Source organism: Saccoglossus kowalevskii, chromosome 8, assembly GCF_978046115.1.
Source record: "Saccoglossus kowalevskii chromosome 8, keSacKowa6.1, whole genome shotgun sequence".
In the NCBI taxonomy this organism is placed as follows: Eukaryota; Metazoa; Hemichordata; class Enteropneusta; family Harrimaniidae; genus Saccoglossus; species Saccoglossus kowalevskii.
Window position 1 is genome coordinate 21,618,047 of NC_140648.1, and position 24,041 is coordinate 21,642,087.

General features: G+C 34.7%; 3 protein-coding genes across 4 annotated transcripts; all 3 read right to left on the reverse strand.

The window, feature by feature from the left end:
• Positions 1-7,232: 7,232 nt before the first annotated feature.
• Positions 7,233-9,832, reverse strand: LOC146739389 (lectin BRA-3-like). The gene is made up of 4 exons (XM_085502342.1): positions 9,545-9,832; positions 8,550-8,919; positions 8,013-8,092; positions 7,233-7,320 (listed from the first exon to the last, which is right to left on the reverse strand). Exons 2-4 carry the CDS (start codon positions 8,750-8,752, stop codon positions 7,301-7,303), a joined length of 303 nt encoding a protein of 100 aa, XP_085358468.1. The 5' UTR covers positions 8,753-8,919; positions 9,545-9,832; the 3' UTR covers positions 7,233-7,300.
• Positions 9,833-11,896: 2,064 nt separating this feature from the next.
• On the reverse strand, positions 11,897-14,087 carry LOC146739390 (salivary C-type lectin 2-like). Of its 2 annotated transcripts, none has more exons than XM_085502341.1 (6): positions 14,023-14,087; positions 13,810-13,825; positions 13,568-13,630; positions 12,713-13,079; positions 12,464-12,543; positions 11,897-12,057 (listed from the first exon to the last, which is right to left on the reverse strand). In XM_085502341.1, the coding sequence occupies exons 1-6, from the start codon at positions 14,083-14,085 to the stop codon at positions 12,035-12,037; spliced, it is 612 nt and encodes a 203-aa protein (XP_085358467.1). In that variant the 5' UTR covers positions 14,086-14,087; the 3' UTR covers positions 11,897-12,034. The 2 variants fall into 2 exon arrangements, with proteins under 2 accessions (XP_085358467.1, XP_085358466.1); XM_085502340.1 differs by having other exon boundaries at positions 13,343-13,630.
• A 5,734-nt stretch (positions 14,088-19,821) lies between these two features.
• LOC144360466 (uncharacterized) lies at positions 19,822-21,370 on the reverse strand. Its single transcript, XM_085502754.1, has 4 exons — positions 21,082-21,370; positions 20,457-20,823; positions 20,172-20,251; positions 19,822-19,979 (listed from the first exon to the last, which is right to left on the reverse strand). Exons 1-4 carry the CDS (start codon positions 21,368-21,370, stop codon positions 19,957-19,959), a joined length of 759 nt encoding a protein of 252 aa, XP_085358880.1. The 3' UTR covers positions 19,822-19,956.
• Positions 21,371-24,041: the final 2,671 nt, after the last annotated feature.

Genomic DNA, 24,041 nt, shown 5'->3' on the forward strand with positions numbered 1-24,041 from the left:
CGCACATTTTTTATACTACATGTTATTGCAAACCGATGTTAATGGAATTGGAAATTAGATCTGTGTCATAAAAAACGACATTTAACATTTCAATTACCCTCTCTCTCTGACCCGTGTATTTGTATATTGTTTAATTACTTTCATACTTATACAGTGCTCAAAAAATGTTCATTTCCAGGACACATTCACCCGCCCCGACGGTACCAACTCTGTACAATGTCTAACGAACCCCTGTGAAGTCACTCAGTGCGAGCGATATCCATACGCACGATGCGAGGTTGATTATTGTGGGGGATGTAAGGCAACATTCATCGACGATGATGGTAGCGTATTGGACTGCTCTGGTAATAACTATTATACGCTGACAGGCTTTAACAGCTACATTATAATTCATTATATATATATACTATCCAGATACAAATTAAGCTAGTCAGAAAATAAATAAACAAACAAACATACAACTACTTTCAGATGATAATATATTTGATATGATATTTTTTCTCAAATATAACGCTCAGCCATATTAGTATGTTTGTAGAAATATATACCCGATATTCATGACCGATTTCTTATGTTCACCTATTAATTCATTTTCAGAACAAAATGATGATCCATGTGCGACAATAAGATGTGGATTTTATGCACAGTGCAAAAGGGGTAGATGCGTTTTGAATAATCAGAAGTATTCGGCATATTGCATATTATACGCACGCCCAAAATTACAGTACTTCCATGTGCGTGTTCTCGTTAAATCATATATAAACCAAACTTTGTTCTTTTACATATTTCAGCGACATACGCGACAGATGCCATTCCCCAGGACACGTTCATTTGCCCAGATGGTACTATGTCTGTACAATGTCCGACAAACCCCTGCGAAGTCACTCAGTGCGAGCGATATCCATACGCACGATGTGAAGTTGATTACTGTGCGGAATGTAAGGCAAAAGTTACCAATGATGATGGTAGCGTACTGGATTGTGCCGGTAAATTTAAGTTTGCATATAAGCTGTATGTCAGGCAGGCTATAGCATTTGCATCATGATTTGGTATCTATAGTAACTGAAACAAAACGAGGTGGCCAGGAACTAAATAAATAAACAAACTTTCTAGATACACAAGTAAGACAATGGGATATGATAGTTTCATCTATAAAAATAAATAATCTGGAGCGGATAGACATTTTTCTGAAGCATAGCGCTTAGCCACTGCATGCTTTTGGGAATAAATCCCCGATAATTTTTTATAGTATTTCAGGCAGTGTGGCTAGACTTAAATTTAGTGACTGATTGCCTTAGATTAACTAATTTAATTCATTTTCTGTACAAAATCCCGATCCATGTGCGTCGATGAGATGCGGATTTTATGCGCAGTGCAAATGGGGTAGATGCGTCTGTCCATTCGTGTGTTATAAATGGTATATACCAGTGTGTGGCTCTGACGGTAATACTTATCGAAACGAATGCTCATTGCGTGTAACCGCCTGCACAAACCGACAAAATATATATGTACAGCATATGAAAAAGTGTCAGCATGGTATGCATATATATATATATTTTTACAGTTTCCCTTTGATTAATGAGAAGTATCCGACATATAATACAGAAGTGCACAGCCACATTTCCATCTGCATAATATTGTTCTTGAAGTATATCCTCAAAATTTATATTTCATGCCGTACTGTTATACGGCGCATCAAAACTGTACGAGTATAAGATGTAACGTGTATGTTCTACGTATGATATAATTATTTTGTATTTCACAGATAAGAATCGATGTACAGGTTTGTCACATTCAGGTCACTGTAGAGCAATGCTACTACGATGGTATTTCGACCAATCAACGGGAACGTGTGAACCTTTTATCTACTCGGGGTGTGGAGGAAATAGAAACAGGTTCTGGAGCAAGTGGAAATGCAAACAAAAATGCCCGGACTGATTTGCAGTATTGTAATATCTCTGCCGCGGGGTTTTTCATCTTCTTGGCTGTGAATGTTCACTTGCAGAAACTATTGATTGCCCTTTATATAGCAATATAGTTATTCACGAGTAGTTTTACGAGTGAATTTTGACAATGCCATCGGATATTTGATTATTGAGTTCATGCAATATAAACCTTGGATGTATTAATGTGTAATAAATTGATACTATATGAAAAATAATAAATTACTTTTTTTGAAGATCAAACATATTTTTTTTTAAATTAGCTTTGACACTTAGTTGCAATTGCAATTGTTTTTCAAAACAAAAATTATAACAGTATATATAGTTAGCAAATTTATAAAGTCGAAAAAAATAAATCATTAGTTATCTTCCCTTGGAGATAATCTTTCAATACAACGAAGTTTGTATATGGAATTCAAAGGAAAATTTCGCTTGATTTAAGTATACTTACCTGTTGCAATACGATTAACCAGCATAGCCATTCAAACATCAGTGGTATCCTAATCGTCATTTTTTTGGGCCGTGATATGACATACATGACAACGTGTATCCATTTTATCAACGTGCATTCCCCTCATTGAGTAAGTAATTTGTAATATATGATTATTATCATATGATTAAAAAATGTGTACAATAAACACGAATTGCGTGTCGAGACATATATTAAACTTATTGAGTTTGCTTTAATAATTATACTAGTATAGGAAATCAGTGATTATAACTTTGACAAACTCAAAATTCATAAAAAGAACACTGAAAACTAATTACATTTGGCATGGTATGATATACCGAATTCTTTATAGAAGGTACCTAGGATATTTTTTTCTTTTTGCGGCAAAGTAATAATAAACTCTTGGCTTTCAAGTACACAAGTCAATTTACTTTGAAGACCAAATTTTGAAAAGTGTAATTATTTATTACATAGTGAAATTGTCTATGTACTTCAAATAGTCTTGATTTTGTATGTTGAATTATTCAATGTAAATGCTATTAATACCAGGATGTTGGTACAGCTAATATGCGGTTAACATAGCCATTGAATTTAATAGGCATTTTGTCTGAAGTTCCCAGGACATCGCTGATACGTACGCAGATCGACTTCGTTATTTAGTATGTACATCTTTACAGATTGGAAGAGTCCAATTTGTTTATCAATCAATTAATGGTAGTGTGTGTGGAAAATTCATTGACACGTTTTACAAATGCTAGGTTAATTGAGTCGATATATTGGACTATTATAAACGAGAATACCCTGAATTTATTCAATTTGTACTGAGTTGTACTCCTGATCAAAACAAGAACATTGACTTATTAATAGGTTGCACGACAATTGGATGATCGGGGAATTTTGACGAGTTGCCAAGCGACGAGGTATAATACGAAGATGTAGAATAACACAGCGCATTATTGCGTGGTGACGTGTATTTACCTAGATACAACTTTGGACAGGGTTTAATTGATCTGTAACATACTGTCTACATACAATTAGAAGAAGATGCAATTGGCGATTAGAAAGTCCGTAAATAGAAGTACTTTTTATTATCAAGTTACCAGCGTTTAAAAACCAAGTATGTGTAAAACATAAGCTCAAAACCGTTTCATATTCAGTATTGTATAATTCCTTGTATGGTTGGAAAAAACATCCCTGAAAAATAAAACATCCCTGAAAAATATACGTTACCCATGTACCTTTTGTCTGTGAATAGTGATAACAATTTTCATAAATAATATTTAATGATCGTGACATCAACAATGTTGTGCCACTGTGTGGGACCAGACGTTACTATTATGTATGGATAGATATCACGTTCTTTTACGCCGTGGCATTGTATGTGAGATGACAGTCCGTACACGTATGACCTGAAAGTAATAACCACGCCCATTCAGGAATTCACTTCTTTATTATTATTTATTAATATGTTATGTTGTTATTATGTACTTAATATGTAAAATCCACAAGTTTCTTGCCCAGAGTCGAATTTTTCTGAATCTTGCCTTTGAACTAAATCTCTTAACAAGCGCGGCTATCGCAATGTTTTTTTTTTCAAACGTGTTCTGTTTAACTCGCTGGACACGCCTATAGAGAGATACCCTACCATAAATTAATACTAGCTCACTGTCAGAGTGATATATCCATGCACAGAATATAATAATTACTAGAGGCAGAACAAGTGTAAATAATGAGCACATATACACTGTGTACGAGTGAGTTTAAAATGCTCCGAATACAATTTACTATATTAAGTTATGCATAATCAAAGATTGCAAAAATTAGTTGAGGGTAAAGCAAGTTAATTCAGTGGGAAAAAAGTCACAATTGATGATCATAAATAATATTATGTTGCTGAAGTTATCGTGATTAACGTGTATTTAAGCTAAACAAAGAGCATCGTCCGAAGTCATGCACGGCATATAATGGTTTTATACGTTCTACTAGATCGTGTGGTAATTACTGATCTCACACAAACACGGCATACAAATCACCAAGTAATAGCACAATAGTGATTTGGAACATGTTACATATTGTTTTAACCACAAGGAAGACCATAGTAAGATTGAAGTTATTTTTTTCTATTTTTGCACCAGTTTAGTCTCCGTCAAGGTAATTTTTTTTCATCTGCATATATTTTGCCCAATAATCAACACAGATATTTCTATTAGCGTAGATTGGTCCTCGTATTCTCTCCCAGTACATGCGGTAGGCAGTTTTTATTTGTAACGTACATTTCAAAAACGCACACTATCTAATCGTTTTATATAACGTTGGTTCCTGGAACACTTTTTTTTAACACGTGCGAATCAATCACATGCGATACAATGTTGGATAACAAAATTATAACTTGGGACATCAATCATATAGAATAACGTGATTCATTAACAGATTATTAAAGTGTGTGGCAACGTACATTTCACTTGACCTTACGATGACAACATTTCAAATAAATTGCTAATAAATATGACGCAATATTATAATAAATTAAATGCCGTAAATTAAAATGTATTGTTACAGTATTCGTGATTATATCAAACTGACGTATTCGACTTCCGCATGTAATGGAAACATTTGTTTATAACCATGTGTTATCTTATTCCAGCAGTGAAACAGTAACGTAATGTCATATTTAGAGGTAATACGTAACATGGATGGATTGTGAAATAAGAGATTAATAAAAATTCATTTTAGTGTAGGATGCATGCAGCATATATAGAAACTTTCGTATCAAACTGCCCGGGACCATCTATACCTCCTTATTGTGTTTGTTTGAAAATATCTATATCCGTACGGCATTATTCTGATTAGATATACATTTACGAATAATGAAATGTTTCGGTGAAATAAATACAAAGTTATAACATGGCGCTCTAGGTGTGGTGCAGTTACTATGATGAAATTGTTTGCACGTGTCTGTTGATCGACTTAATTAGTTGATTACGAGCGAATGGCTGTGTTATGTCTGTCATCGTTTAGGCCCATTTGAGGTCCTGGACGGAACTCGACTCAGTGATTTGGAACTAATTACGAGATAACCGTCGCTATTCGGACTGCTATTTCTGACAGTTGGTATTCGCAGTTATTAATGTAGTGAACGATTAATCAAAATATATGACGTGTTCAGTACTTAGTGTGATTGGCTGTATGATTGAAGGCCACGCCTTAGAGTCTTAATACTTCTTTGTAATTGGTTAAGGTTTTGAAAGTGAATAAAGTTGTTTTTAGTTGGTCTTGGCGAGTACACCAGGACAGACGCAGTCCTGGAGAGTCTTGACGCAGTCTTGGGCGAGTCTTGGGTCAGCCTTGCGATAGTCTTGGGGACTTTTCCCCAGGGCGCTGTGTCTTATAGAGTGCTCGACTGACCGACTAAGACGAGAGTTGAAACGTATTTCGTTGTGTGCATCTTATTTGACTGTAAAGTTTAAGTGACGTTCCCGATCCCGAGTTAGACCACGCCAATTACACAAAATATGTCCATGAAATGTTGTATAAACATGACCATGAAATGTTGTGTAAACAAATGAATATAAAAACAAGCTGTGTTCGCATTTTTAACGCGTGATAATAATTAGTGACAATATTAAATAGTTCAGACAACACATTAACATGTTTGCCTACGTCATCCTGGGATTGTATATTTATAACTTGCTTTTTTCACAGTACGTAAACAATGAAATTGTTTTAACATCAACCGACTTCAACAAAACGAAACGAAAATACACTTATTTCAACACAATCCGTAGTTATCAGGCTGTATATAAACCTAGAGTTGTCATACAACCTTCATGCGTACAGTCACAGTGACAAAATGTTCCTAACTTTGTGACGTCAAACTATATTATATGAGACCAAATCGTGCAACAGTGCCGTTTTAATCGCCGTAATACGAAGATTTCGAACTTGATAACTAAAAATACTCGGTTGGTGCAACTATAATAACATATCGCTGAAAAGGATACAATGTCTGCCGATTACCAAAACCTAACGCGCCTAGATGCCACGCGTAACTAACTAAAATTATCATTCAATTCATACGCGTGGTTCACAATTTACAGAAGTTTGCTCATAAAATATCACTTCATAGAGCTGTTTGGTACTCGTGACGTCATGGAATGTTTTATTCACTTATCTTCGGTTTGTGAATAGCACTGACGCGCAATTTATAACCAACTTCCTCAGAAACTAGGAGTACGACTCAACATTCCACGGTGCCATGATTTGTTTTCTTGTCCTCCTATTAATCATGGCAGTTCCGTGTGGTAAAGTGCATAATGCACATTCTAATGCCCTGTTTGGTGATTTGACAATATATATTGTTTGTAATTATAGTAAATATGAATGTTTAGGATTGGTTCATCAGATATCAGCAAAAGTGCGTTTTCGTCTGAAGTCGCATTTACGGACTCCACTTCATCATTGAATCTGAAGTTTTTCAAGACTCCACAGTTCACTAAACATATTTTTCCCATTCTATAGTTCTTGTTTACTTTCTTCACTAAGCGTATGTTAAACGTTTTGACATTTACTGATTCGTACTGCTCGGCTAGGGGAGATGTTCATAAATGACACTGGAGCCGCGAAACTACGGCTGGTAGGTAAGCGACTCGTTTTATCACTCGGACATTTCAGTAGCCCAGGTGATTCAATTTATGCAAATCATAGCAACGTAGTCGTCGTTTCCACATGGAAACGCATGTCAAATAGTAGGTCTACAAACAAACTTCAGTGACACGCATCATAAACTCATCAAATGCAAATAATGTATCTACTTCTATTATAGATAATGAGGCCAATTATAGATGCCGACGTTATATTCCAGACAGCAGAGCAGTATAAGAGTATAACTTATACACATAACACTGGATCAGTTGGCACATTTTCCTCCTAAAAAATGAAGAGTTGTAATTATATTTAAAGGTTATAAACAGCAAGTGCGAATAAAATATATCTGTAAACCATTTGTCCAGTCATTATTGACTTAGAAAAAAATACCTAAATTAAATGCGAAATACAGCGAAGATTGGAAAGTCTGGTCCATGCGAGAATGATTTGGGAATTCTTGGAAACTGACACATTTATTTTGCTTGGCTACCATGGTAATATATTTATGCGTCAACCATACATGTGCACTTTCTCATAAATGATTAGACAGATCTTATTATCACAGGCTGTACTTTCAATCAAGCGGAGAAATTGATTGGCAATTAAATAACCGCTGACTTGGAGCAAATATTATAGCATGATTATAAATAAATAATATCATAAGTGACAACTGTTCACAACCTAGATACTAATTATATAACGATTTGCAGTAATATTGATAAGTTTGTTAAGTTTCTGTGTGAACACGAGCATTGGACATTTGGTAAGTCTATGTGAAATTCATAATTCATTATTACGATGTTTTTGACAAAACTAAAACCATTTTGCCAATTTTACTCACAGTAAAAAGGACCCCACCAATATTCGTATCAGAAACAACGTATTACGCGAAACGAGTTGAGCAACGTGTCCATTGCACATTGCGTGGTGACCGCATATAAGTATACGCAAATCAAAACAGACAAAAAACTTACGGATTTCGCAAATGAATCCTTTCTTTTTTGTGCAACACTCATCGTCAATTTTGAATACTGGGTCGGTTCTCGGATATTCCCTTGAAGAAAACAAACTTTCTGAATTAGTCATCTGAATACTGCGATGTCGGTGCCGATGAGTGTAACGATAATGATAACTGCTTTGATTCGATGCGTTCGAATTCTTATTATTTTGTACAGTTTGTGCTTTTGAATTTAATGCACAGAAAATCAATCAATCAATCGATCGATCGATCATTCGAATCAGTCAAATTTCTGCTGACTTACAAAATATTGCTCACCGAATTTACTTACCACTAGTAATCAATCAATCAATCAATCAACGTTAACAACAGACTGTATGTATGAGTAATGTATGTTCAACATTTCAACGTGATATTAACATAATATACTTCAATATGAATGTAAATATAAAAATTATCTTGATACTCTAACACAAGTTTCATCCGAGTATTAGACACAAGATAATAAAAATCAATGTCTTATATGAAAACGTAATAACTAAGAAATATTTACCAGAGTTGACAGCAATCTTGGTCATGATCTTCATCCGCGCACCTGAGATTGACCTTGTTGTTGGGATTGTTTGGGGACCATACTATATCTTGCGTTTTCATAGCTTCCCCGGTGGTCCACGTAAAGGTACCTTCTATGTCCCGATCGTTGCAACCAATCCAATAACCGTGTTTAGGTGGATGACTGTACACTGTCGATGACATCAAAAACGTGCGCAGTGTATTGCGTACTTCTTACTTCTCTAAAACAGCCAGCGATGAATCAAACCCATCAATACTATACTGATCTCTACAGTAGTCATCAGCTGATTTCCACATCATGATTGGGCTGAGAAATACCTTGAACAAATCGTCTCCAATACAAAGTTCGTCTGAAAAAAGAATATCAAAAGTAGTTCAGAGTAGCACAATAGCAATTCCCATTAATAAATTTCACAACCGCAGCTGCAACGAGATATGTATGTTGAGTAAAGATTTTATTAACTAGTGATGAACTTAAATTCTCATTTCAATGTGAATACTTAATTATTGCCTAATTGTTTAACAATATCAACACTTTAATATAAAAATATTTTGACAATTTTCAAACGGCATACAACTTCCTAGTACATTTATCTACAGTACAACAACATGCTTCATGATGTGATAGGTTATCACACTATCCATGAAGATATACATAAAGATACACATTTATGTAAGTTACACCCTAGCCGATAAACGCCGAGACCACTTGGACGATTTTTATCAATGAAAATGGATACTAGCTACCCTGCCAATATGTGTACAGAAACATACAGTCGTCATTTTAATCGAATTTCTGTACTAAAATTAGTTCACTGTGTAGCTAAAAATATACGCAATATAATGGGCTCTTATTACGATTCATATCCAAACATCGGATTTCGTAATCTAGCGTAGTTTCATTGCCACTGATGTACACACACGAAATACAATTTTGAAAAGTTTCTCTACATGCCGTCAAATTAGAAGACGTACCTTCAGCAGAATCATTATATGTCACATTCTGGACAGAACATGGACAAAACACGCGTACTTCGTAGTTCTGACATAAATTAATGGTTGTCATCATGGAAACATATCAAACCAAACGATAAATGACACTGTAGAGTTTGTGATGTCTGGTCCCACGGAGTGTACGGCTCTACCGCGGCACGACACTCCATCTCAGAGGGCGAGTCACAAATTTGATAATTTAGACGAAGATCTTCTATCAATTCAAATTCACCTACTGCTTCAAAGTCAACCAGACCGCCATTCTCGTCGTCCATCCATTCGGTCCATACATCACAGGCTGGTGGAACAAAAAATGCGTTAACTATCGTCAAAACAAATACATATGAAACACTGATACACACGCACCAGATATTATAAAGCGCCACAGTCACTGTGTAGTGTAGGATTTTCGTGTTGGAGTTGTCAAAGCGTTGTTCACGGCTCATGGTGTTCATCTCGAACGCGGCGCATTGCGACAACTGTAACACTTCAACATCGATGCTACTGATTTATTACGGTTCAAATATCAACAAACATTTAATTCAAAGCCAAACGCCACTAACAGATCGAAATCCGAAGACTGGTGAACGTTGCACCTGGACAACGTCCGTTAACTAGTGTTAACGTGCGATTAGTTACACTGCAACGGTTGTTGTTTCTGCGTGGCCACTATGAGCGTGTGTTTTATTTGTGAAAGGAACATCGATGGTCTGATAATGACCAGTGCTGATAAATCAATCGTGATGAAAATATGAGAGAAAATTTGCACTCGCAATTTAAGAATAACCTTGCTTTAAATGGGTCTGATTTACTCGTGGTGCAACACTTGTAAACTAAACAACTTTGCGATTATAATGAATGATACTGCATACTGTTGCTGTAAATAGCAAAACAATTATGACTATATAATATATATTGAATAAATAAATAAAGATGATAAAAAAAAATAATAAGTACTACACCTTCTTCTGCCGCATTTGTCTGAAGTAATAGAAATAAAAAAGAATATGTTTATGCATTGACAATATCGGTTATGCAATATATTAGCAAATCGAAAATACATCTTAATTAATATTATAAGTTATATACTCGCAGTAATCGAAGAGAATAAATGTATTTTGTGACATCTTACCTTTTGCAAAGATGTGAAAGAGAAAATGCACAGGAGCAGTACTAACAGTAGCATGTTTCAGGATATGAAAGACTCCGTGAGTCAACGTACGACGATTTTATGGACAACGCCTGACCCGATATGCCATTTCATATGTGATTACAGGCAATTAATATTCTAATTTATTTTGTGAAGTGGAGTCGCGTGTTTTGCAGTGTACTTGAACATTAACAGTTCTCGAGTTCTCGATTCATTTGTTAACTCTCCCCGATGTTGCTATGCCAATATAACTGAACACAAACTAAGTCATAAATACAAACCAATTCTAGCATTTCCTGTTGTGTTTATGATTGAATGTTTAATCGCCCATTATCGAAAGATAGCATCATTGTATATATGCGTTTATATGGTTACTTCGCACCAGTGTGTATCGATCTAATTTCTTTTTCATGTTATATTAAATTGTTAAGTATAAAAGTAACGTTGAGTACGGTGCAATGCGATATGTGTCTGCTTACTTGCTTATTATTTGCTGAAGTCTCGAGTTAGAATCCCGTTTTGCTTGATTAATATGCGCTTAATGTGTTTGTAGTGTTTGTATATGAAGTGTATAAGTTATTATTTACGATCAAGCCTTCGAAGAAACAGTCATGTTCTTAGCAAGCGTAGTTTTTCCCCCAGAAATGGAAGATGTCCATGAAAACAAGACAGTGTAGAAAGCATGATACTTACATGTACGCTATCATTAGGGAGTGTATTAACTGTTCCTGTTATCTGCACGTAATATCTCAATGGCCGCGTGATAAATAATTAGAATTCAGGGCACGATTGATCCGATGAAAGATTCACATCGACGCGACGAATTGCAAAGAAACAGCCAACAAATTTGGATAATCGCAGCAAAATAGATATTCCATCTCACACCCCCACACACACATGAAATCGAACAAATGATACACATATGCCAATGCACACACGTATTCAAATAAGTGATAAAAATATTCCCCGGGAATGAGACTAACCGAGGTAACAAGCAATACTTTAAATGCTGCATTTTCTGCCAAAATAATCTATAATGTCTTTGTTAATATTAAATGATACTGACACGGTTTCAAATTAGCTACAAACTCTATTCAATGTTCATTATCAATTATTTTTTGGTGACACTAATTGGGATTTGCGTTCAAAGTGTTAAACAGTAGATATTAAACAAAAATACTTCATTTGATTGATTGGTGAATGATGAATTTAATTGAGAATGTGTCGGTAATTTACATATCATTTATATTGTAAATGATTACTTATCATTGTGTATAATTGTCACGTCTTATAAACCACATATACCATTGTGACATCGTCTTCTATGTACGTGCGCAATATCCAGCTGGAGATAAAATGTAAATTTTATAATCAGAGTATTTCGAGTAATAGTAATATATGTACTCTGTAGTAGTACCACGTATTTTGTCTTTTGTCTCCCATATCACTGAATATGTTGCATGCTTCTTAACGTAATTACATGTTATGCATCTTTGGGCCGACGAAACGCAACAGGTAACGATATTAATACATCAGTGATGCAACACAAAGTCTGGATAATGTAAAATGCCACGTTTACGTTTATATTTTACAATAAATAATATTTCACATACAATATCAAAGAACACTAATTAAAAACGCTCCAAAATACCCAGAGTACAGTTATCCGTATTGACTCTTCAATAGAGAAAATAATTGTTTCTAAGTGTTCATTTCGTTTTCGATATTCAATTATATTATAGTGAACTTACGAACTTCACAGATGAAAGCCTTGTTGTCTGTACAGCAGGAATCACCCATTTTGAAGGAAGGATCGTTTTTTGGTCTTTCCCTATAAAAAACATTATGACAATTGACGGATCAATACGAAGAAGCTCACAGAGTACACCCATTTATTTGTAATTGCAGGACGGGAGAGATTACCTGAAGAATGACTTTTCAGAAAATGTTTGAAAAAAAGGAAGTTTGCAAGCATAATATACTAATTGGAATCAACGTACCACAGTTGACAACAATCCTGGTCCCCATCTTTTGCATCGCAATTACCGGTATATTTGTTGTTTGGATAGGAATACCAGGCACTGTCTGGCACATTAACCTTCTCTCCATTCAACCATACGAATATGCCTTCGTTTTCCTCGTCGTGACACCCAATCCAGTAGCCTTTCCCTTTTGGGTCGGAGAAACCTGGAACATTCTTTATGAACCTTCTCACAGAGTTTCGTACCTCATTAGATTCTAAATTAGCTAAACCGGCAACGAAGCCTTTTGGAGCGAAGAGGTTCTTGCATTGTATGTCTGCATCGTACCACGTCAGGGAGCCTTGCCAAACCATTTTATATAAATTATCACCAACACATAGTTCGTCTAGTATAAATATAAATAAAATCATAAATATTTGCAACAAATTATAACTGCCCTACTAAATCTAATGGTTATCATTTTGAACGCAGTTTTACAGTCGATTCGTGGCTAAAGTATACTCTGAATTGTGAATCTAATGAATCATGTTATCATAAACAATCGACAATAGATAAAATCAAGCAAGTCGTTATTAGTTAGTTTGAAACTTCCCGGTATTTCATGCTACTACAAAGTGTTAAACAATACAAAACGGACGCCATTCTTACCGTTTTCCAATGGCAACGGGCAACACAATCGAATCTTGTAGTTCATACAAGGGGAAACATTGTCTTCATGAAAGCATATCAATCCATCAGGTAAATCGCAGTGTATGGTCTGTCCAGTTTCGTACGATAGTGTATACGGTTCAAGCACTGTACGGCACTCAATACTGCTAGGGGTTTCGCAGAAATCATAGAGGCTACGAAGATCAGGGAGGTATTCAAATTCACCAAGTTGAGGGTCAACAAGACCACCATTTTCGTCATCCATCCACTGCGTCCAATTCCCACACTCTGTATTTTGAAATCAATGTTACTTTATGAAGTATTATTTTAAAACATGGCGCGAAAAGATAAAAACGAAATAGAATTGTCGGTTAATATCAGAAATATTATTTTTCAACTTACGTATAGCCGAATATACAATAAATAAATAACTATAATTAAAATAAACACAGTAAGTCGTGTCTTACCTGTTTGCGTATTAACCTAAAGGAAGTAAATAGTAATATATAAAAATTATATAACAAGCAATTTCTGTATATTTTAAATGCAATTATATAATACTGTAAATACAAATTACAGATCACTATATTATATAATAAAACATATATTCTGTATAGGTATTGTATCAATGTAAAGATAAATTATAGATCGCAAAATTATTGTCAGACAAATTTACTTACGCTAAATGCCCATGACAAGACTAAAAACAAATGTACGAACCACCTGAATTGTTGCCCATCCATACTGTCGGTAAACTATCAAAATTATAGTAAGTTGCTGTATTTATATTTATTCATGGATATCGAGTTCTGCCAGGCAATGTTAACTACAAATTACCCATTCTGTTGACATCAAAGGAAGTCATCATGGCCGCGTATATTAAAACGGATTCATTTGCCAGCACACTTTGTAGTTATTACTCATACAAATATTTCGATACAATATACAATCAGGAGTTTTATTTCAATTTAAACAACTATAGTATACATTTGGTGATTGAAAGTGTGTGTTATGCAATTTACAACAAAAACGCCGAATTAAACGAAACCGCCATTATTATTATATCATTAGGGGTTTTCTCATAAAACAGGTTCCACGCAATATGTAATATTATTATTTTAAGTTTCGAATCCAATTTCGACTTTATTTCAGTTCATAGACAGTTTTATTATGTTGGGATAAATGCTTTTCAAGGAGTATTCTAAATTATCACATGAACGAGCCAAGTTATTTCTCCTTGAACAGAAACTACGGCTGTATACGTAGCCTGGTCGTTCTATGTCATACCCGTCAAAACAGACGAAAATCACAGATAAATAAAACAGAATGTTTTTTTTTATACGGCAATATATATCAAGTTTGTAATACTATGTCACCATACGAAACGTACAGCATTTATTTACCATACGAAATGTACAGCATTTATTTACTCAGACTGGTTGGAAAAATGCACGTAACGCCAATGAAAACAAACTAAAAAATCATTGAAGAAATCGACAACTTGGCTTGTTCATGAGATAATAATAATAGACGTGTATTCTAATCAGCTGAGGAAAATGCTAGTGCTGTAAAAGAAGAATTACTGCTTGTCGTCGACTCGTAGTGACACGGTTCTACGTCAATCGTACTATTAGATTATTTCTTCTCTAAAACATGAATACTTTAGTTAGTAATTACAAGAACACGTTCAGCTACAACAATAGTGTGTAATCGATCAATTTTCACCAGAATTCACTTTGATTCACTTGAATTTCCGAAACGAAATATAAATGAATAATATACGGTTATTATGAGTCTAATCCTCCAATTATGTTGAACTTTGTCAGACTGTGGCGATTTAATTCTGCAAATGAGTCAGTGACCAGTAACGCAGCTGTTCAAATTAAAATAAATATTTATAGTCATATTAGATATTTCAAAGATTGATTGCGTGACTGACAAGTCATGTTACAGACAATTGAACGATTTCTTTCATAAACGTGAATTAGCTATAGCTGTATTTCAACAATGTGATGTATATGCTATGCATAAATTAAATTGCCAGAATATTGTTTATTTTTTACGTGGTGAAATTTAGTAGGAATCTAGATACATACTCCTAAACAGATGTACAGTTTAGTATAGAATAAGTGCAATTACAACAATAGAGAGGTTTAGCCAGCACGTATTCACGTCAGGAGTTGCAGTTGGCGATTAAAAAATCCGAAAAGAAAAGTATGATAAATTATCAAAATGTTACCAAAATTATGAAACCTTACATATGCTAAATTAGACCATCAGTATAAAATGAACACAATTTAGTCATATCTGTTGAATTCTACAATTTCTCATCACTCTACATTTGAACATTATATTTAATCTAATGTTGGTAAAGGTGAAATTTGTGAAGGTGACTGTCATTATGTGGTAAATTACGTCATTATGGATGATGTCATGATGTCATGTTTCATAATTACACAGCTACTTAGTCGGTTATTTCATCGTTATCTGAAACTGACGGATATATTGTCACAGTTGCTATATTGACAATTTTCACAAGCTTTTGTTGCAGCTACATTTCATTGTACCGCATTCTGTTGAACACTTACATCAGATTATCTCGAGCAGTGTAACTTGCGCAGAAATTGTGTCAAGTATGTCGCCATATACGTTCCAGTCCCACTCATTGGGATCCATGCTGTTGTCATGCCATATTCACTGCATTACTTGTGAATAAGTCTATCGAGATGGATGATTTGCGGCTTCCTCTCATGTTTGCATAATGACACTAGCGACACTATGGACACTACCTTGAGTCCCCTTAAACAAGCATAGCATTGCCTTGTGGCCAGTGGTTTCAATAGTACCTTGATTCGTCTATAGTGATCTTTGAACATGCAGACAAGACAGAATTGCCCTTGGTCAATTGTTAGAGGACATACTTTTGTCGAGCTTATAGATGTAGAGTCACTCAAAATCTTAATACACATTTGATTTCCCTTTGATTTTGGCAGAACGAAAACAACGATCCTTGCAGTCCTTTGCTCCATGATACAGTAATACTAGTAACAAGCATGTGTTTTTTTCCAATATAGGTTGTTGAATTGTTTGATAAAATTAATTGTAATGGCTCATCGATGATAATTTTGCTTTTCTGTTGTATGCGGTTTGCAATCAGGTAGATGGCAGTTCTGTTCATATCATTTGAGAGAAAATCATCACTTGTCTAACAAATTTGGTTGGAAATCTGACATCTGATATATTGACTTTATTTGTAACTTTTTCTGCGCTGATGTGTATTGTCCTTATCGCATCCGTCAGATATAGATTAAATGAGAAGGATGCATATGTATCAGCAATTGATCTGTACGGGGTTCTTTCTTTCCGTCACATTTATTTAACTGTATCTTTTACAATGAAAGGATTTTGAACATTTATATTTATATCCGTGATAATATTTCTTAAAGTTGTCTATCCAGAGAAACGTTCTTCAAGCCTGTTTGCAAGTTTTACTAACTTAGCCTGTCTGTTCCTTTTCATTTGTGAATCAGTTGCCTCATTTTTTTGTTCACTTGATATATACACCGTATTATTGAAGTTCTTCAAGGCAAAGTTGTAGTTCGAGGATATGGGAGGAGACATTATCAACAGCTCTTCAGTCATGCCAATTCCTCTAGTTATTTAAAACCAACTTTACTCTTCAAGGACCACATTAGAGTTCACTCAATGGCCAATCAGAGCCAAGACCAACTCATTACTGATTAGTGCAACTAATGAAATCTATGTAAACATTTCATGTACATTGCAGGACATTCTGCATCTAAAGTACTTCTCAGGAGATAAATATATGCAGATTTAAGTAAATTAGCATTCCCAGCAGCAGCAAATATAGGTAAACACTCAGATATAGCTTGGACGATACATTTGCCAGAACTCTTTGTGATCAGTTTTGATGATTTATCGGGCAACTTCCAACATTCGTTGATAGCTGGGCCACACTTTGCCTGTTTTTGTACTATTGGATAATTAAAATTTTAGCGCTTCAATAAATTCTGATTTTAATAATGTGTCCAAGTCAATTAGAGTATATAGTCTTTCAATTTCTTGCCTGTTCCATATTCAATGACATTGATGCATCCTGTATATCTTATTTCTAAGGATTCCAGCTAAATAAAGTGCATTGTCCGAAGACATGCATGATATATAACGGGCTTATATGAGTTACTAGACTGATCTCAGCAGCATCTTTTAAAATATCTATATTAACCGAAGAATTTATTACGAGACAGCTACACAATCATTTTAATCACAGAGCCATGGGTTTAGATACAATTAAGACTACTTTTTCTGAGGTTTCGGAAAATGTAATCCCTTTTTCTTTAACTACTTTGTTCAATCACAGCATTTACCTGAGGTGTTTATCCGGACATGTGAAAGCTACCAATTTACAAATCATGGGATAGATCGAATGTTAAAATTCATTGACCCAATTCTGGCACACAATTGGCTAGCACAGATATGTTCATGATTCGTTCTGCGCATACTTAAATACTAACAACTCTATTAATGATGTACAGTTAGGTTTTCTAAAATCGTTTTCTTGCCAGGCTGCTCTGATTAAAGCCATATATTCAGGCAAATGTGTGGTGTGTGTTTTTCTCGATCTTTTCTTTTCTCGAGGTGTTTAATTATTTGATCATTGACTATATCATGTTATTACAAAAGCTTGAATGTTATCCATGCTCTAATGAATCAATCATACGGGTCTCATCGTATTTGAAAGAAAGATCATAGCGGGTAAATATCAAGAGTACACTTTCTTTCCCCAGGAGTTCAATCTATTTATGAATGATCTTAATCTGACTCCTGTCACCAGTTGAATATGTATGCGGATGATACGATTATTTCCATGTTTGGAAAATCTATTAATATTTCAATGTTATTAAATACTGATTAAACTGTAATACTAGTACTGATATTCTTTTTCCATGGGTTAACAAAATAAACCCAGTTTCATGTGAAGTCTCTTTTACAATTACAGAATTATCTAATGTTACCAGAGAAAAAGTCCTCGACAAGTACTAGAACAATATGTTTTTTTAAGTAATTCGAATTACAGATTGTTTCAATTAGTTTATGATATCAAGTGCATTTCTGTTTAAAAGTCGTATGTACTGACTTCACTTTCTAATTCTCCAAAACTTAATATCTTCACAGTGGGAGTATGTTGAATTATAATAGTTATCTTATTGTCACAGACCTCTCTAACTCTATGTATCTATGAAACAATACATAATGCGAAGTATGTATGAGAGGTGCATGTTGGGGATATTCAACTGTATAGACAAGACAAGAGCTTGTCTCAAATACATGTCTCATAACAGACATCTCTGGTAGAGTGTTCATCTTGTAAGTCTTTATTGTCACGGGATGGGGAGCGTTTGGCGATGATATATATCACCACAACCGACACTGTACAAGAAAAGTAACAACAGTATGATATATACAGTTCATTGTAGTAATTATAGATAACCGTAGGAATTGTTTTGAAATGAAAAAAAACATTGTTGCTGTACTCCATAGTAGTTGTACTACTATAGGGTGGTGTATATATTGTATTTGTTTGGGGAAAATGTGTATTTGTGTTAATTTGGTAGTGAATTTGGTGATGCACATCCGTTGTGTCAGTGAAGTGCTAGTTAGAATCAAGGTGCCGGATATTCACCCAATAGTGTAAATCAAAGTAGTCTTCTCTGCTTTCCAAACACGTGGTATTAGGCTTAGGGGAAAAGCTTACATGTGTACTTGAAATTATCAGCTAAGACAAAAGACATTAGAAATGATAGCAGTGACTTCAATGACACCCGGAACAAAAATGACGCCTGGCTCGGACCCATGGCTGTAGACTGACGTGGTGGACGTATCAACTCTCAGCACAATAAAGCTAAGATAAACAACTGAAAACTGAGAACAACCGATAATATGATTGCTCATAAGGATCGATACAAATCCGCTCTAAATAGGTAATTTTCCGTTCAACTGCGTGATCTCGCTTATTGCGTGTTCGAAACGAACCGAGCGTCTGCAGCAAAAATCGAAAAATTTAATTTTGAACCAGTTTTTTTTTTTCCGTACCTCAAAGTCGAAAGGTCGATTTTTTACAGGGAAATGTTACATTTAGTTTTCTTTACTTCATCGAAATTCACCATCATCAAATTTATACAGCACATTATTAAGCGTGGAAATACCCCCAGAATCCATTGTCGAATCTGGCGCCAGGTTTGACGCGATTTCTACGACGCTATGACCTTTGTTTATCCTGGTTTGACGTTCAATTTCAAGTATAACACTGGATCTCGCAGAGAGCGGGGAATGGTCTATAAGGTAAAACAGCGGGAACATGAATATCTTCTCCCTCAAGCACACAAATAAACGAAAAGGTAATAAATATATGCAAATACACACATGCACACAAATAAATATTCACAGGGCGTCATACGTCATTTGATGAATGATGACTTTAATTATGATGTAATGTGGCGCTAATTTACATATCAATGATATTTTAAATAATTACTTATCGCCGTCTATAATTGTTACTTTTTATAAACCATATGGTGGTGTGACGTCGTCTTCTATGGACTTGCGCAGTATCCAGCTGGAGATAAAATGTAAATTTTATAATCAGATAGACGAAATGGGGAGACACGATCTACTATAATATCACATCATATTGTTCTGAGCAACAACAAAAAAACTCTCAAAATTGTTTCCGTCTTGCCTGTTAAATAGGGAAAAAACAGTTGAATCTATTTTGATCTGATAGTTAATCATGTTATGATAAGCTTACGAACTTCACAAATGAAAGCCTTTTTATCTGTACAGCACACATCATCCATTTTGAAGGTAGGGTCTTTTTTTGGTCGTTTCCTATGTATAAAAATATAATGCATGAAGTAATAAACGAACCAATACTCATAAGTTACGCGTTTCGTTTTGTCCTAATAAAGTGACTTGGTAAGATTACAGAGTACGCCACGTACGTCACGAAGTGTTTAGCTGAATAACACTTTATGGAAAATGTTTGAATAAAACACAGATTGCAAGCAGAATATCGAAATTAGAATCAACGTACCACAGTTGACAACAATCCTGGTCCCCATCTTTTGCATCGCAATTACCGGTATATCTGTTGTTTGGATAGGAATACCAGGCACTGTCAGGCACATTAACCTTCTCTCCATTCAACCATACGTATATGCCTTCATTTTCCTCGTCGTGACACCCAATCCAGTAGCCTTTCCCTTTTGGGTCGGACAATCCCGGAACATTCTTTATGAAATTTCTCACCGAGTTTCGTACACTGTTAGATTCTAAATTAGCTAAACCGGCAACAAAGCCTCTCGGAGCGAAGAGGTCATTGCATTGTGTATCTGCGTCGTGCCACTTCAGGGAGCCTTGCCAAACCATTTTATATAAATTGTCACCAACACATAGTTCGTCTAGTATAAATGAAAATAAAATCAGTACTGTTACAAATTCACGTAATACAAATTAAAATTGCAATTATTTATCTAGGGGTTAATATTTTGAATACAATCGGTTCTAAGTCACGTCATACTATCGTACCTCATACTATGAATCTATTGAATCAGTTTATCATAAAACAATCCACAATACATGGAATTAAGCAAGTCATTAATTTAACTGGTATCCCATGCTACTACAAACTATTAATGCAAAATGTGTACCCTGCTTACCATTTTCCAATGGCAACGGGCAACACAATCGAATCTTGTAGTTCATACAAGGGGACACATTGTCTTCATGAAAGCATATCAAGCCATCGGGTAAATCACAGTGTACGGTCTGTCCAGTTTCGTACGATAGTGTAAACAAGCACTGTACGACACTCAATACTGCTAGGGGTTTCGCAGAAATCATAGAGACTACGAAGATCAGGAAGGTATTCAAATTCACCAATTGCAGGGTTAACAAGACCACCATTTTTGTTATCCATCCACTGTGTCCAATTCCTACACTCTTCATTTTGAAAGGAATATTAAATTAAAGATATATTTTAAAACTTGTTCTCAAAGCGGAAGGATAAGAGCGAAACAAAATTGTTAGTTTAAAGTAAATCAATTTCATAAACAAGTTATTACCACAGATGATATTTTTTGACTAGATACAACAGGAAATGTCACATCAAATAATTTCACATTTATTATATATCAAGTTCTAAAGCACACTCACTGTGTACTATACAATCATACAAATATACAAAAAACGATTCTTACCACTTTGCGTATCACCCTAATGAAAGTAAAATAACATACATGAATTTTATTGGAAATAACATACATATATTTAAAAATAAATCATAATATTAGTGATATTTTTCAAGTCCAAGAACAAAAAACAAATGACTGTCAGCAATTGGCAGAACAATCCACAATAACAAAACAAAAACAAGTGTATGTACACTATACACTAAATCCATAGTAATTATAAATTGATGTTGAATGTTTCGAAGTGTGAGCACAACCTGCGCCACTTGTGACACCCACTGCATATCTTTTTGTGCCATAATCAAAATAACATAAAATACATTTTCTGCATAGTGTATGTGTGATTGAATAATGTAAATACGAATTACAGTTTAATAAATTATGGTGTGACAAATTAACATTTACTTACGCTAAATGCCCACGACACGACTAAAAACAAATGTACGAACCACCTGAATTGTTGCCCATCCATACTGTCGGTAAACTATCAAAATTATAGCCTCTGCTGTATTTATATTTCTTCATCTATATCCAGTTCTGCCAGGCGATGTTAATACTTAGCCAAATACAAATATTAACTACAAATTACCCATTTTGTTTACATCAAAGGAAGTCATTATGGCCATGGGTTATAATACGGATTCATTTGCCAGCATACGTTGTACTTATTACTGATACAAGTACTTAAATACAAATACAATATGTGACTTCATTTCACTTCAAACATCTCATTTCCCCCAGTACAATTTGCCAATTGGAAATAGGTGTTATGCAACATACAACAACACGGCTCATTAAACGCAACCGCCATCTTTATTACATCATTATGCTTTTCCGGATACAAAGAATCCCACGCAATATATAACATTGTTATTTTAAGTTTCGAATCCAATTTCGATTTTATTTCATTTTTTTTATCATGCTCGAATAAATTTTCTCGAAGAAGATTACCAATTATTTACGTTCTTTATTTTTCAAAGCAGGCGCAAAATTTAATTTTAATTAGTAACTATGTTACGAGTGAAAATTTAGCTACGCAAGAGTGTGTAGTTTACTCTAGAAACCGGCTTTCCACAGAATTACTTATATTATTATATTTTGACAAGGGATAAGTGAATAACATTGCAAATTAATATTACCAAGACATAAAGGGTATCTTATGAGTGATGCTACAATATCAGATTTATTAAACGATTAAAGTAATTTGCGTTTGAAAACAACGATCGTAGTTCGAGATCGTAGAGAATAAACTTATTTTTGAAGTCATAATTTTAGTTCCGGATTCGAGGATGGATTTGTAGTATACCTAGTACTTTTAAAGTTGCTGCCATTTCGCGTTTCGCGAAGTATCGCCACGCAGCTTTTATATGCGGCTTTATATCATACACGCGTTCTCGCCGACACCTGAAACAGGAATATTGAAATGATATTAGGATTTGTGTGTAAAACCACCAATATCCGATATTCAGCCATTATGTAAAAAGGTTAATCAGTGATTTTAATTACATAATATGGAGAAACGATTAAAAGCGAAGGGTGAAGTGATAGAAAGTTATTGAATTGATGTTAAAGCTAAAATCATAATACAACATAATTACGGCTATCTTTATAACAACATCATGTTTTTCGAATAATTTATATTAATTACCAGTTGATTGAACAGAACGAAAAATGCGTTACAAAACTACGTTATTCCTCTTGAAGATCCTGACTACCCATACACCCACAGCACCGTGTATTTTTAGAACAATTATAAGGCCGTATTTGATTAAGCTACCAAGTAAAAGTTCCTGGTAGAAGCTGTGTCTAATGTTATTTGGAGATATGACAGATTGAGTAAAACTGTTTACACTAAATCATCTGAATAATGATAGGAAGTATACATCTCATTCAGAAACTGGTGGTCTTCCAACACTTTACTTTGAATCAGTTAACATTACAGTCAAACCTAAGGAAGAAATGAACAGACTTCGTACTGAGATTCTACTTTGTCTTTGCCACACACCTGTGTATGAGGTGCTTGGTAATAAAAACTGAGTTGTGTTCAACAATGTTCAACACTCTCATAAACACTTATACAACATGATCAACACTTTATTTCTGCAGATGTTGTTAGCTTTGCTGAGTCACGTCTTACACAACATGGTAATAATGGTCTACCCGAATGTCATGCTGTAATCCGTAATCATCAGCGACAAACAAGATCATCAACTCGGCTTAGCTACATACACTAAGGACACACGAGATACTTTCAGCAAACCATTACACGTCCAAATATATTGAGATCTCTGTGGTGAAAGGTAAACCACACAGTAAAGAAAGATCACAATTAGTTGTTTATTGCAAAACAAGTTTTCAAATTTGAAGGCAAGAATGTAGATTATTATAGATTTGATAGACACAAATTCTGCGTTTCTTATCATTAGTGA

Bases quoted from the DNA above. Each gene is read 5' to 3' on its own strand.
- LOC146739390 (XM_085502340.1), bottom strand. From the start codon at position 14,085: ATGGATGGGCAACAATTCAGGTGGTTCGTACATTTGTTTTTAGTCTTG. The intron at 13,080-13,342 runs GTAAGAATGGCG...TATTTATACTAG, and splicing joins CCCGTTGCCATTGGAAAACG to ACGAACTATGTGTTGGTGAT. The intron at 12,058-12,463 runs GTAAGTTCACTA...TTTTATCTCCAG, and splicing joins GGCTTTCATCTGTGAAGTTC to CTGGATATTGCGCACGTACA.
- LOC144360466 (XM_085502754.1), bottom strand. From the start codon at position 21,370: ATGAAGAGTGTAGGAATTGGACACAGTGGATGGATAACAAAAATGGTG. The intron at 20,252-20,456 runs GTACGTTGATTC...TTTTATACATAG, and splicing joins CAGGATTGTTGTCAACTGTG to GAAACGACCAAAAAAAGACC. The intron at 19,980-20,171 runs GTAAGCTTATCA...TTTTATCTCCAG, and splicing joins GGCTTTCATTTGTGAAGTTC to CTGGATACTGCGCAAGTCCA.
- LOC146739389 (XM_085502342.1), bottom strand. From the start codon at position 8,752: ATGTCATCGACAGTGTACAGTCATCCACCTAAACACGGTTATTGGATT. The intron at 8,093-8,549 runs GTAAATATTTCT...GTTTTCTTCAAG, and splicing joins CAAGATTGCTGTCAACTCTG to GGAATATCCGAGAACCGACC. The intron at 7,321-8,012 runs GTAAGTTTTTTG...TTCATTTTTTAG, and splicing joins AGGATTCATTTGCGAAATCC to GAGGAAAATGTGCCAACTGA.